The 15,678-nt window shown below is 43.8% G+C and overlaps 1 protein-coding gene across 1 annotated transcript in view; it reads left to right on the top strand.

The window, feature by feature from the left end:
• dock4b (dedicator of cytokinesis 4b) overlaps positions 1 to 15,678 on the top strand; it is a 207,150-nt gene that overhangs the window by 145,789 nt on the left and 45,683 nt on the right. Inside the window, exons 33-39 of the mRNA XM_083757446.1 lie at positions 3,729 to 3,824; positions 4,021 to 4,081; positions 5,502 to 5,595; positions 5,820 to 5,968; positions 11,151 to 11,237; positions 11,542 to 11,646; positions 13,324 to 13,465. Of these exons, the coding sequence (XP_083613572.1) occupies positions 3,729 to 3,824; positions 4,021 to 4,081; positions 5,502 to 5,595; positions 5,820 to 5,968; positions 11,151 to 11,237; positions 11,542 to 11,646; positions 13,324 to 13,465 (734 nt within the window). The remainder of the gene's footprint in view (positions 1 to 3,728; positions 3,825 to 4,020; positions 4,082 to 5,501; positions 5,596 to 5,819; positions 5,969 to 11,150; positions 11,238 to 11,541; positions 11,647 to 13,323; positions 13,466 to 15,678) is intronic.

The following is a 15,678-nucleotide window of genomic DNA, read 5'->3' as shown; positions in this document are numbered from 1 at the left end:
CACGATATACAGTACAATCTTGTAGCCTGGAGGCAGGCACAGACATACAACCACAATATGTCGACCTGTTCCTTGCATTTAACCGTTTCAGTTCATACGACGTGTGAGGCCATCATAAGGATGCCGAAAAATTTGTGCCTACGACGTCTGTGGACGTCCTAGCGACGTCCTAGTGACACGGGGCGAGATAAGAATATTCAGAATTTTTCCTATTTCTTTTTTTGGCATTTCGCTTTTCGCTTTCTGTACGCTAACGCTCTGTGCAACTATTAGCTTGTCATTGACTCCCATGTTAGCGCGGCAGAAAGAATGACTCGTATCTCCTAATCCAAGGCGCTCTCCGTGGTGATGAATGGATCAATATGCTGGCGCTTCATTTCTGCTCCTCATCCGTCTCTCCCGCAAAATATGAACGCTTTTTGGAGCGTAAAAAAAATAATTAAGATGATCGGGGATGTGAGGTCACTTAGTAAAGTCAACTTTTTTAGGAAAGTGTTTCCGGTTCATGGCTTTCAGAGTAAAAGCGATCAGACAACTCTGGCACCCCAGAGCTTCTATTTTGATGCACTTCCGGCACTAAATGTGTAGCTAATAGGCATTATTAAGCCTTGGTGTGCAAGGCTGTCGCATGCCAAAAATAATAGATGTGTTCAGAGACATTGCCGTACAAATTAGGCTTTTGGTCACCAGAGGTAAGTGATCAGTGTCTAGGGGGCGAAAGCTCCGGTCACATTTCATCCGTCACACATGTCCTCCTTTGCCAGTCGTGCTCTCGCACCCTGTCCCACCCTGCCCCACCCTTCCCCACCCTATCCCAGTGTCCCACCCTGCCCCACCCTGTCCCACCCTGTCCCGCGGTCTGTGCACCCGGGTTTGTGCCCCTGCATGCTGTGGTGGGATGTGGGAAGTGTTCATACAGTGTGTGTGTGTGTGTGTGTGTGTGTGCTTGCGCCCGTGTGTATGATGTGCGTCCTTGCTTTTTGGTGGTGTTTTGTGCAAGTTCAAACTCTCCTTGTCTGTATACACAGTGGTGCGCTGTGCAGGACAAAATATAAATCATAATATTTTCATATTTCATACTGTTATGGCTCGTCCAATTCACACCTCACAACTCATGTTTTCTCTATTCTGTCCTGAGATGAAGAAAGAAGCCGCACTACTCAGCCACGATACAACAACTTATTTTTTTAAAGACGTGTTAGAAAATACTGTTGTACAAGTACATTTTGTACATATTTGTTTTTTATATTATGGATTTTGTATCTGACCTTGAGGTTATTTTATCTATCTGGCGTGTGCACAATTATCTATCTGCCACATAAGAATACATTAAAGGTTTCTATCAAGTGTGTTTCTAGTATTGACAGCTGGCAGTAAAACTAGTGGGGAGGGGGGGTTAATTAACTATTGTCCCTCCCATTTCTACGCGCCAGACGTGTTATGGTTAGAAGTAATTTCCCGGCTGGGATCACTACTAAATACACCATTCACTCCTTGAATTGTTTCATCGTCTTTTTTGTAGTCGATCACATCACTGCCTTTACCACCCTCCATCGTGCTGTACAGTGTGGTAGCCTACATTTCAGAACGATACAATCTCTGAATCTGTATCTGTACAATACCATGTTTGTTCAATCACAGCAGAATTGGAGTGTATAATTTCAAATGTATAATTATGCAGAGTAGATGTGGTTAAACGTGTAATATCATTATGGTTACCCAGTCTGTAAATCAATTTGTTTGCAATATTCCACATGCTGATTTCTTACCTTTAGTAGATTTTCTTTCTTTTCTTCTTCATGTCTTATGAAAGCAGGGAATCATAGCTTCAAATCTACATATTGGTTGTTCGGTTTGGCCCACCAGCTTTGGAGATATGGCTTATAGAGTAATGTCTTGCAGAAAACAGCGAGAAAACAGGCTTGAAAGGTTCACTTCTGTGGACTCTAACATTACACCTAGCTACATGTATAAGCATTCATTTCATATTTACATGTCGATTTATTTCAGACATGCTCTAATATGTGAAGAGTCTGCCTGTGCTATCAATTCATTTTGGATAAAAACAAAAGAAAAAATGTTAGTCAGACATGACTGTCTCTGTATCAAAAAGAGTCTCTCTCTCACACACACACGCACGCACACTCACACACACACACACACACACACACACACACACACACACACACACACACACACTATTTTATTTTTACATTTACTATATTAATTTCCCCTTGGCTACTGACCCCACTAACCCCTGAACTAACCTGTGTGAGTGTGTGCTGATATTAATCCTATTAATATCAATTTGTTCCGCCTATGCACCCCGCCTGGAGTAGAATACCTCTGTTTGGTCCGTACCCTAGGTAAGATGCTCTCCTCTTCGCTCTCTTCGTGTGTGTGGGTGTGTGGGTGACTGGGTGTGCGGGTGGAAACGGGGAGGTGTGGGTGGGGGGCCAGGCACAGGGATGGGTGCCAGTAGCATCAGGGAGGGCAAACAGGAGCCGTCCAAGCCCCTGGCCCAGTGGTCTTCAAAACCTTTTCATGTCGTGTTAGAAATGTTTATTCCAATTTCTGCTCACCATGTTGTGAACTTTTTTTTTAAAGCAAACATACAGTAGTTCAAGTGGTTAAGACTGACCCCACTTTGAGAACAACTGCTGTGGGGGAAGTAGTGAGCTGCATGTGAGGGGGAGGAACTGGACGGACATTTGCCTCCTACTCGGTTGAAAAGAGGAAAGAAAGAAAAATACAGAAAAGAAAAGAAAAACCCAGTGATTGGCTGGCAGAATTCAGAAACTATAATGAACCATTATTTGGAGTGCCTACTCTGGTGTGACAAGCTCAACTGGCTGTCAGAAATGTGATGACAACATAACAATGAGCTACAATAATGAAACCATAGCTACTGTATTATGCACATTTGGAGGAAACCTTTACTTGCCGTTGTATTTACGGATCATTTGCCTGTTAATGTAAGCTTCTGCAACAATCAAACTGTGTTAATATGAGGAGGAAAAACAATATTAACTTGTTTAGCTTTTTTCTCGCTTTTCATGATGGCCGCCTTTCCTCTCGGACACAATTGTGAACGTGTAAATGGCTTGGAGAAACGAGTTTGAGACAAACACAAATAACAGGCGCTTCTTTCTTTAGAGCACGGGTTCTCAACACGTGGGTTGCGACCCCTCGGGGGGGTCACCAAATTATTTTGGGGGGGTCCCCAAGTTATGAAAAAAAAAAAAAAAAACTTTTTTTTGCAACACAATGCCTGGAAAATGGAAATTAAGAGTTTACATAGTTGCATGCATAAACTTTCCTTAATGATTTAATCTGGTTTCAGTATTCATTTATGATGTATTAAGACATGGCCAAAGCATTTCCGGGAGTCCCCAGACAAAATCGTTGAGAACCCCTGCTTTAGAAAATGTTATTTTTTTCCGTCCCATGCTGTTGATAGACTGCTGTCTTTTAGCTTTCCTTTCCATCAGGCTAATGAGTTTCTCATATGTTCTTGTCTTGGTCCTGTTTTTGTCTCTTATTCCTATTGGAACTGTTGTGACAACACTGTTTCTCTCCGTCTCATTTCTCTCTCACTGTGCCTATCTTCTCTCTCTCTCGGTCTCTCTCTCTCTCTCTCTCTCTCTCTCTCTCTCTCTCTCTCTCTCTCTCTCTCTCCCTCTCTGTCTTTCTCTCCCTCTCTCTGTCTTTCTCTCGCTATGCTCTAGCCTGTTGAAGAAGATAGAGAGAGAGACTTGGAGAGAGAGTGGCATCTCGCTGATTGCTACCGTCACTCGACTGATGGAGAGACTGCTGGACTACAGGTTAAGACTGACACGCCCACATTGAGATTGAAATACACAAACACACGCACATTTCCTCAAATCTTGTGCGTACGCATTTAAGAGATGCACACATCTAATGCTGGAATGACTTTGAGTGACAGCTGTCAGCTTGTCATGCCTTTAATCGGCGACTTACTGTACAGCAGCTGTGATGAATTGCTTGTGTCCTCCACAGGGACTGTATGAAGCTGGGTGAGGTGGATGGGAAGAAGATTGGATGCACGGTCAGTTTGCTGGTGAGTAGTCAGACAGACAGGCCTTCATTAATCCTAGGGTAAATCGTCACAGCAGTAAGGATGAATGAACATACAGAGATTAGAGAACAACAGTGAAGTCATATTAAAAAAGTCATATGGGGCCAGCCGCGTAACTATATCAGTGGGCCCTGACGCAGGCTGATCTTGATTTTGGCTTATAAACAGCGCAGTGTAGCAGTGTCGCGATTGTGAACAGAGCAGCAGCTGCAGCCTGTAAAAACAAGCCCAAACTGCATTTTGGTTTATAAACAGCGAGGCACTGTACAGTTGTAGTTGTAGTTGATTTGTGCACTACCTGGCTGTCGGGACTAGAGACTGGGAAAGCCCACTGCACACTCGCCACAGACACTTCTGACTTCCTTCACGTTATTTGCCTACAGCCCTACACTCTAGAGCTGTTGGGAGGCGGGGCACGTGTGTGCCTATGATGTGTGTGTGATAGCAGCAGTCCACCACCAGGCTCCGCCAAACTTTGTTCAACTGAACTGTCATTGCATCTCTGCATGGATTTATAATTTTATTTTACAGACGGCCCCAAACGCAGTCGCGTTGTCTGCGTAGCGCTAGTAACGCCCCTGTATGGGGCGGCAGTGGCTGAGGGAGAGTGGAGTAGAGTGGCCGGTAGAGCAGCCAGATGGGAACCGTGAGGTTCCCAGTTTGATCTCTCATGGACAATCTATGTAAAGTGCTTTCGATAAAAGCACTGTATGAATGCACCATTTACCATTATATAAAAGACGGCATAAAGATGACTTAACCCATTCTGACCTGAGATCAGATTCATACGAAGGTTTCCACTGGACACACACTGGTCTGATAAACCCATCCTGACCTGAGATCAGATTCTAGAAATGTCAGTCGTTCTTCGATTTTTCAAAAATAGCAGACCTACAAGCTCGTATCGCGCCACTCGGTGGCGCGATATGAGCTTGTAGATCTGCTATTTTTCAATAGCTAAAGCATAACATGATGCTGACACCAAAATGGGTGCCCGGTCAGAATGGGTTAACATCTCTCATGGGAGTCATTTGGGGTCTCAGGGGGGTGGCAGTTGACACTCACATTCAACCTCAAACTCTGATTTAGCGTTGATTTCAGATCAACGCTAAGTGCATCTCAATCCATACCCATGTGACATACGTTAGATAAGCGCTTCCGTGTCTGCAACCATACAGTTCAAGTTTAGATTCTCCATTTTCGCTATTTAGGAAAAGTGGTAGGCCCTAACTTATTTTAGCTATCCACTATATTTTTCTTAAATCCCGCCATCCCCACCCCGCTACGTCTTACATAACAGTAGCCATCTGGGGAACCGCCTGGGCTCGTAGGCAGACTAGCCAGGAAGTCAATGTTACTCAGCAGTGCAGAAAATCTCTTATTTGTTTGTCTACCTTTCCAGAACTTCTACAAGACTGAGTTGAACAAAGAGGAGATGTACATCCGTTACATCCACAAACTCTACGACCTGCATCTGAAAGCCCAGAACTACACAGGTGTGTGTGTGTGCGTGTTGTGTTGAGGGTGTGTGTGTGTGTGTGTGTGTGTGTGTGCACAGTATGTTGGTATTACTGTGTTTTCCATAAGGATTCAACGCAATGCGTTGTGAGCTTATAGATCAATGCCATCCCCTTAAAACATGTAAGTATAGCAATTTGATTGTGTGTGTGTGTGTGTGTGTGTGTGTGTGTGTGTGTGTGTGTGTGTGTGTGTATTCCAGAGGCATCCTACACCCTGCTGCTCTATGATGAGCTGTTGGAGTGGTCAGAGCGGCCACTCAGAGAGTTCCTCAACTATCCCATGCAGAGCGAGTGGCAGCGCAAAGAATACCTCCATCTCACCATCGTACAGAACTTTGACCGGGGGAAGGTAAGAATACCTCCACCTCACCATCGTGCAGAACTTTCACCGGGGGAAGGTAAGAATACCTCCACCTCACCATCGTACAGAACTTTGACCGGGGGAAGGTAAGAGTACCTCCACCTCACCATCGTGCAGAACTTTCACCGGGGGAAGGTAAGAGTACCTCCACCTCACCATCGTGCAGAACTTTCACCGGGGGAAGGTAAAAGCATCGCTCCTGATCTCTCTTCATCATTAACAATCGCAAGCGTAGCGAATCTATAGATCGGCTGTTTTTGGTGAAGATATGTTGGGCCTATATAGAGCACTACGGAATCTGGTCAGTTAACACCGCATAACCCGCCATACACGACATTTATCCCATTGTCTTTCCACGCGTAATACGCTAAACCCGCTATTTGTTTTATGTGTTCAATTCGCCGTCGTTAGATGATTATTATGGAAATCCATCTTTGTCGCGGACATCGTGACGAGGCTGACACGTTATGATGACGTAACCGGAAATCGAACTATAACTCGCTTGCAACTAAGGGCTTCTGGGAAACTGACTCCAATGCAAAGTGAATGAGGGGGTAGGGACAATCTTAGCTCGCTTTGCTCTTTGTCTATGAAGTGGCTTTTTTGTCGGCTCAATAACAAATCGTGGGACAATTTTCGGGGGGATTTTCATGGATCAAAGGAGCAAATACTTTGGCGTATGCTCCAAAGGTAATTAAACAATCCCGGCAGTCACGGTATCTTGTCAATTATATCATAACGTGTGGAATGTGTTGCGGCACTATGTAACTTTTAATGAGTCAAATGTAATTTAGTCCAATCTGTATATGGGTATGTTAACACAATAATAACGTATCCAGCTGGGGTATTTTGTGTCCTTGCTCTTCTATTGAGACCATAGACTGTAAAAAATATGGACAAAGCGTTCTCCGGGTCTAACATGAACGTAAAATGAAGCCTGTTCAGTCCTTGTATTGTAAGTCGCCATCTTTCTAGATCCGTTTTGGCCCAGCTGGCCATTGGCTGGCCCAGACAACGAGGCGGGACTTCCCCCCTTCTTCTCCGTTGGTTTTTATTTTGACTCGAGTGGGAGGGGAATCCCGATCATAGACTGTAACGGTAGCCACGCCCCTCAGAACATACGCGACTTTATGGTAATTTTTTTAATTAATGGGACCATAATTTTCCAAAAAGAATATTATGACATTAGAAATGAGACTTTAAACTAGTGACTGGAAGAAGAAAGTATTCATGACCATGTTTATTAACCCATTCTGACCGGGCACCCATTTTGGTGTTGGCATCATGTTATGCTTTAGCTATTGAAAAATAGCAGATCTACAAGCTCATATCGCGCCACCGAGTGGCGCGATACGAGCTTGTAGGTCTGCTATTTTTGAAAAATCGAAGAGCGACTGACATTTCTAGAATCTGATCTCAGGTCAGAATGGGTTAATCAGACCAGTGTGTGTCCGGTGGAAACCTCGTATGAATCTGATCTCAGGTCAGGTCAGGTAATACAGTCTAGGTGAAGTTGGGCCCAAATACATGGACTGCCCCCCTGATTGAGTCATTTAGATTGTGTCAAAGGTCATGTCTCACCTAGACACAGGATCTGACTCGAAATTTAACCTGATGTCAAGATTCAAGCAAGCAGGCAGCCTCTATCAGCTCAATGGTAAAACAATAATAAAAACCGGGTTCAAATCCGCAGTAGAACTTTAAATATAGGGTTTAAGAGATTAATTTAATAATATCTTTGGTAGACGCTTGAGTCATGTACTGTAGCTATCCCCTAAGTATTACAAAGTCATGACTTTGTAAGTTTGTAGATCAGCTAATTCAGAATTTTGTCATTTATTTGTATTTAAGTTATTTGTCATCATCTGCGTGACAATTAATCGTCAAGTTTGTAATCGTGACAGCCCTAAGAATGCCTAGATGTTTATCGGAATATCTGTTGCTTCTGTGCTTTGTGAGTGACGAGCGATTCTCCTTCACTCTGAATGACTCACTCTTTTAGCACATAAACACACCCAAACAAAGCAGACACTGTCAATATTTGATTGAGCGTCTTCGGCAGAGAACATCCATCCAAGCATCCTTTTGTACAGACAGAATTAAATGAACACTGAAAATCTTACAATGTGATTAGGGTCTCGATATAGCAATTAAATCTGCATCTGGATCATATATCCAAATGGGTGTCCTTGAAATAAAATTAGTTTGAGAACCACTGCCATCAGTCATAGTCAATATAAGGCAAGACTATTTCCAACTAAAAATATTATGCAGGAAAAAAGAAAAACTAACCAGGTGCTCGATGGAGATATAAACACGTGATGATGATAAAAAGGTGCTCACATGAATCAAACAGGATCAAGGCATAAAGAAAAGGAAACAATCCGGGGGCTAAAGGTTAAAATGAGGAGGATTTAAATTAAAAAGGCAACTGCCAACATGTTTCGACCAAACCGCTCTTCATCGGGGCAAGAATGATATTCTATATGAAATTATTATGCGTTCTCTCTTTCTAATGGTGCCAAGGTGCGAACCAGGCATTTATGAGCTGGTACTGTATGTGTCAAAATAAAAATAAATAGCATTTTAACACTCACGTTAAACGTTTCCCCCCCCCCCCCTGGTCCCTGATCCAAAAAAGGCTGAGAACCACAGGCCTGCACTGCACTGGCCGACACAAAGGTCAACAACAAGAGTTACAGCAACTCTCCTTTCCTTTCTCCCCCTCCCTCTCTGTGTATGATTGAGCAACACATCAATCGTGCTGGCGTTCATTGTCTATAAAATATTTACCTTGAGGGCCCGTGTGTGTGTGTGTGTGTGTGCACGGATTGCTCATTTCCACCTCGCTCCCACAGCGGGACGGAGCGATAAGTGACGAACGCTGCTCCGTTCTAAACGGGAGCGACGGTGCCAATTCCATTGACGGAAACATTCTGGGACGACCGACGACCGTTGTTGGCTGTATAAATGTTTAGTAATGGCGGCTATGAATTCCCCGTGTTTCTTCACTAGTCCGATCCAGAAGAACACAGTTTGCCGGCCACTGCTACAGAGCTGACAATGATGTTATATCTTCCCTTCTTCTCTGGAATCCTGCCTCAAAGCAGGCCAGAGGTAGAAAACTGTCGCTCCCTGATGTCATCGCTAGGGACACATGCATCAGTAAGCAGGAACTGGGGATGGCAATGAAGGACCGGAAAGTCTGGTGTGGCGTTGTGAAATCCATGATCTCGACCGCGGTCGGAAAATGATTATGATGATTAATTAATTTGTTTGGTCCATTACCCCAGGCATTAAAAACAAACATTAAATCCACAGTGTAACAACACCAGACAATATAAGACTGCATGGACACATTAAATCAGTGGTTTTCAACCAGTGGTCGGGGGACCCCCAGTGGTCCTTGAGGGGGTTCCAGGTGGTCCCCAGCTAAATGAAGGAAAGTTGGTAACAAAATGGGCTCTTTATAGGTCTTTAACTCTTGAGAGTGTAAAATGAAACCATTTGACCCTTACGGGTCCATTTTACGCCTCTCAAGAGTTAAATTATTGTTATACATCTGCTTTATTAACTTACAAGAAGTCTTCACAAATAGAGAATGTAGAGGAATTGTTCTTTTGATCAACGTTTGCCTGTTATCTCTCCTAATGGTATCACTACCAACATCAATACAATAGAGCGTCGCAGTCCCGCCCCCTCGAGATACCCGGAAAAGAAATCTCCGTTAATTTTCCTCATAGACTTTTCAGAAAGTATTTATTTAAAGTAGTTTATGCCGCAGACTTGTCACTGATTCATTTGTCACTTGTGACAAATCATGACAATAAACACAATGTTTTGGGCCAAACAAAGAAAAAAAACGGAAGGTTACAACACTTCTTTTGTAGTTTTTCTTCTTTGTAATTATTTGTTTGGTCCAAAATATTGTGTTTGTTGTCATGATTTGTCACGACTCGAGTTGGCTTTGTACGACGCTTAAAAGGTCTTTAAATAAATACTTTTTGAAATGTCTATGGGAAAAATGCAATGGGATTCATTTCCTGGGGCTGGCGACGTCATGAAAGGGGGCGGGACTGCGACGCTCTATACAGCATGGAAAATATTCAACATCTTTGGATCTCCGAGGCAAAATGTCATCAAATGTGGCTCAAATGCCCAATGAGCAATGAATAATGGACATTGACACAAAAACTCTCCTACCAACACCACCACAGACACCTCGGCCTCGTAGGGGCTTATTGTTCTTAGAGGAAGCGGTGTGGTGTGCAAAGGTAACTGTTCTCAAAATGCTCAAGCGCTCGCTGATCAAATCTCACGCGAGCTCTGCGGAGTCATTAAAACCGGCACAGCTCGTTACTCACCGTCCAATTTCACCACTGAAATTCACCACCGCCGCCATCTGCCGGCACCGGCCGCCCGGGGACGAGAAGGCGTTGTGAGGGGGAGGGCTTCTTTCATTTAATTAGCGAGACGGGCAACGGCTGAGAGACCCAGTGCACAGAGACAGATTAGCCTCCACTGGAAATTCTGGCACATCGCTGCCATCCGGTGGAGAGAGGGTGACACTGCGGTGACACTGGCTGTGGGACTTTGGTGAGGCGTTGCAGACAGAGAGGTGGTCTGCAACAGTAGTGTTAGGGGGCTTTTTGTGGGGTTCCAGGTGATCCCCAGCTAAATGTCTTAATGTTTAATCATGTTTAACCATTAAATAATTAGGACTAAAACTTTTAGTCCTAATTTATACTATATATATTGAAAATAGCAGATTGAGCTTGTAGATCTGCTAGTTTCAAAGCATTTTGAAAAATCTTGAATCATTTTGAAAATGCAACTTGGAGAACAACTGGTCTAAGGTTGTTTGCCATTAGCAAGATTTCTTTAAGCTGTTACGCGGGGCCCCCAGTCAAATGCGGTGTAGATTAATTATTATAATTATTAATGAATTATAATTCAGTTCACTTGAACTTTTAATGCAACACAGAAGGTGGATGATTGACTATTCAATGTGTGTGTGTGTGTGTGTGTGTGTGTGTGTGTGTGTGTGTGTGTGTGTGTGTGTGTGTGTGTGTGTGTGTGTGTGTGTGTGTGTGTGTGTGTGTGTGTGTGTGTGTGTGTGTGTGTGTGTGTGTGTGTGTGTGTGTGTGTGTGTGTGTGTGTGTTCCCTCAGTGTTGGGAGAACGGCATTATCTTGTGCAGGGAATTGGCAGACCAGTACGAGTCCTACTACGACTACAGAAACCTGAGCAAGATGAGGGTGAGTGAGTGCTCAGTAGCACTTAAACGAAAACTACCCAGTCTCCCTACAGGTATCAATATACTTTATTCAGATTTGTTTTTAATAGTAGTCTTTACAGTTATTGCACCCATTTGAAAACAATCGCACTCCTGTAGAATACGGATTTCAGAAGATATAAAAAATAATAATCGTGAGCAGCAGTTGAGGCAATCAATGCTAGTTATTGCAACCTATGAAAGGTCGATGGCAACGATCATCATGCAGTAGAAATGCCGGTGATGACGACGTGCCTTGGGATGATATTTATCTTTCTCGCCGTTAGATGATGGAGGCTTCCCTGTACGATAAAATCATGGACCAGCAGAGACTCGAGCCTGAATTCTTCAGAGTGGGTTTCTACGGCAAGAAGTTCCCCTTCTTCCTGAGGGTAAGAATGACTGTTTATCACCGTTTCTCAACCAGTGGGCTAAGTGAGGCTACTACGGTGAGGATATTACGATTGGGCCCCCAAATAATTGGCAAAACACTACGCCTTTGATGATAATATAAAATGAATATAAAGCTTTTGAATTGTATTATATGTTATAATACATGCATACAATACAATACATTACATCATGTAGGCAACAAGGTACACATAGATATAATACAAAGCACTAAACAAAAGACAAAAAATAAAATAAAATAAAAACATTACAATAAACAGGTGCATATGTCTTCTTCCAATATAAGGTCAGCCTAAAAATAGCAAAAGAAACGAGGACATATGGAGCATACACACACTAAAGGCTGTATCTCCCAACTTATTAATATTGGTTTTAGGCACCTTCAGCATAACCTTATCTTGAGGTCTGGTACCATTAGTTACCAAAGATACAAATGGAACCAAATTAACCCATTTGTATCTTCACAACGACATCTGGAAGGCCAGCTGTCATCCGTGAGAGGGAGTCTTTCAAGGCAAGTGTCCTTGTTATCAGGATGGTTGGTAATAAAGAAGCACAACAACAGTTATCCCCTTGCAGGCAGCTTCGTAATGGTGACGTACTCCTGCTTCTTGTTTAGTCTATTCATTTCCCAGTTTCATATGTTGACTTAACCGACCACCTACTGTACCTACAGTACTACCTATACCCACGGACCTGAGCTGACCTGGCGCAGTGGGCACACAGCTATGCCTTACACAGCATTATCGATCGGTTGAATCCATACGTAGCCTATGCCTCCATAAATGTCTGCTTTAGCTTCCAGCCTAGTGACAACTTATTCTTTCTTCATTTCTTCACAATCAGACAATATCTCAAGGACAAACTCGTAGCTCTACATAGCTCATACTTCCAATTGTATCCACTGCGTTCCTTTCCATGGCAGCATTCCCGTTGTCAGAGGAATGTAGGTGTCAGGGGGCGTTCTTTCCCCTTCAAAAGCACTTTGTTCCAAAGTTTGGAATACGAATGCTTCTGATTTTTGTTCTCTTTTTTATGGCGTTGATGTTTTCATGGAGCACAGCTTAATGAGCCAGCTGTGACCGCATGAGTCACGCACGCACCCACCCACGCACTTGATGGCTTGGCTCCTGTTGCTAATACTTCAGTGACACTAAAGTTTGATGTGGGAAAGCGGCATGGGGGCCACAGTAGCGCGGAGTGGCCACTAGGTGTCAGACTAACCCCACGGTAGTGCCTCTCCTCCGGCCATTCCTCCTGTCCCTCTGCAGAAAGTACATTTACTACTGTAAAAGTACTGTACTTAAGTACAATTTTGAGGTGTTTTTACTTTACTCGAGTATTTCCAATTTCCAGTGCCATATACATTTAGACCATTTGAAAATATGGAAATATGATGCGATGCATTGTGTGCTTGTAGATCTGCCATTTTCAAAATATTTGTATACATTTGAAAACTTGAAATGGGACATTCTGCATAGCGAGCACTTTCTATACTTTTGGCACTTTAAGTACATTTTGATGCCAATACTTTGGTAACTCGAGCGCATCTTGAATTAGGGACTTTTACTCGTAACGGAGTATTTCTACATTGCAGTATTGATACTCTTTTTAAGTAAAACAATAATTGAGCGCTCTTTTTCCCCACCACCGCGCAGAACAAGGAGTTTGTGTGCCGCGGCCACGACTACGAGAGGCTGGAGGCCTTCCAGCAGAGGATGCTAAACGAGTTCCCCCACGCCATCGCCATGCAGCACGTCAACCAGCCCGACCAGACCATCTACCAGGCGGAGGCCCAGTGTATCCTTATCACCACGTGTGTGTGTGAGAGAGAGAGAGCGTGGCACTATAAGCCATGTGCTGTGAGCTTGTATACTGTACATCTGCTATTTTCCAAGAGCCAATGCTAAATTCTAAAATTACACAGATGCTTTCACGGTTTTAATGTGCTTAGGATGATATATGGACAGATCGGCATACAGGGGACAGACGGATAGATTGGCTGGCTGGCTGACGGACGGACGGACGGACAGACAGACAGATAGATAGACAACAATAGACAGCACACATGCACAGAGATATTTTCTCTTGACAAGATAAATGAATCACACACACACACTCACTTGATGTAAAATGCATTAAAAGCTGATTAAGTGAATGTGCAATTATAGAGGAAGTAAGCAATTAGAAGCACATGCATGCAATGTAATGGATAAGCATTTAACACATCTGGCTTCCTGTGCATCTACAGTCAGTCAGTCCCCCCTCCCCCCCCCCCCCCCCCCCCCAGCCACACACGCATGGCTACACTTGCTCCCAGTCAGATAATGAGCTGTACCGTGGATACACATGCTCCTTAGAATGTATGGAGATTTTGAAAGTATCTGTTCAATATTCAGCCGCACATCTCTCTAAGACCAGGAGTTCATCTCAATAATTCACTCCAATGGAGAGAACAGGACAGCTGCTGCTAGACGGACAGAGAGTGGAATATATATAGAGTGAGATGTTACAAAATGGAACGAGAGAGAGAGAGAGAGAGAGAGAGAGAGAGAGAGGTTGAGAAACAGACTGAAGCCTGTGGTTTGTCGTACAACGGTGTCTTCTGCCAAAATAGCAGCTCTGCAAGCTCACAATGCATTTCGTCTGCAACGCGTTGTGAACTTGTAGATCTGCTGTAGGCCTATTCAGTGCCCAGTGCTGTCCTATGACAAAACTGTAAGTTAGGCAGAGAGAGAGAGTTGTGCTTTAGGCCTACCATTTTGTACATTGCGTGTATAGGCTACATGTGTTATTCATATAGATTGTATATAATGTACACTGGGTGTGTGCAGCTTTGTCCGTCCGTCCATCAGTGTGTGTGTGTATACACAGTACATACAAATGTACTTTTGCATTTTATTTGTCGGTATGTTAAAATGTACTCGTGTGTGTGGGCTGTTTTAGTAACATGTGCACGTAGGGCTGTGTTTGTGGCTATACAAGCTTGTGTGCATTGTGTGCACGGCATTCTCGTACGCATAACTCAGTGCTGTTGGAATCGACAGCTATAAGTCTAACTGTGTTAGCATAGGGCTGCGTTATCCGCCAGTATCGTTAATCAATAGCGCCACTCCCATGAGCCCCGCTACTGTACCCCGCCACAGATGCTCATGCATATTAATGGATTATGTCAGCTGTCTTCATCCATATTCCAGAAGGCGAAGGGCATTACTTTGGCCAGGTTTGCTTATCGTAAAAGGTGTGTGTGTGTGTGTGTGTGTGTGTGTGTGTGTGTGTGTGTGTGTGTGTGTGTGTGTGTGTGTGTGTGTGTGTGTGTGTGTGTGTGTGTGTGTGTGTGTGTGTGTGTGCTATCCTTGTGGGGATGTTGTTCTGGTTTACATGTTAAAAAGCTGCTAAATGGCTGCTTGTGTGCATTGCATAGGTTTTCAGCTACGACCCTGCTCTTAGCCACTTTTACCCAGGATTTGAACCCATATGGGACACTGAAGACAAACATCTTATCCACTAGCCTAAAGGAGACTCTTCTTTGGCTGGGATCTGGGCCACTCTGCTACTAAACAGTTTAGACGCCACAGACCGTTAGCCAAAGTTTAATTTAACAATGTCCAGGTTACCAAAGACGTTAAGATAAATTGCGCTTAATCTAGAGTTTAAAAAAATATGTTTACCTTTATTTCGCTTCGGTCATTAGCCACCGCTAGCATCCATGTCAGAAACAGCCAAAATTCCTGTGTGCTGCACGGCGTCTTTATTGACATTATGGATCATAATGAGATGAAGTAGGCATGATCGGAGCGTAATAAAACATGAATTCAAGCTCCCGCTAATCAAAACACTGATCGCATCGTTCGGCCTCGGTGGGCCTCAGCAGAGCCGGGGACTGGAGTAGTTTCACTACTTGTGAAACGTGTGTCAAAACAGCCGCCTCCGTTATTTTCAATGGACCTATCCCACACCGGTGGCATCAGGCGCGCGTTCACATTCACACCTCGCCCGGCGTTCCGAAGCGC

This window comes from Protomyctophum parallelum, assembly GCF_964188405.1.
Source record: "Protomyctophum parallelum genome assembly, chromosome: 22".
NCBI classification, from domain to species: Eukaryota; Metazoa; Chordata; class Actinopteri; order Myctophiformes; family Myctophidae; genus Protomyctophum; species Protomyctophum parallelum.
This window is presented reverse-complemented; position numbering and strand designations above follow the sequence as displayed.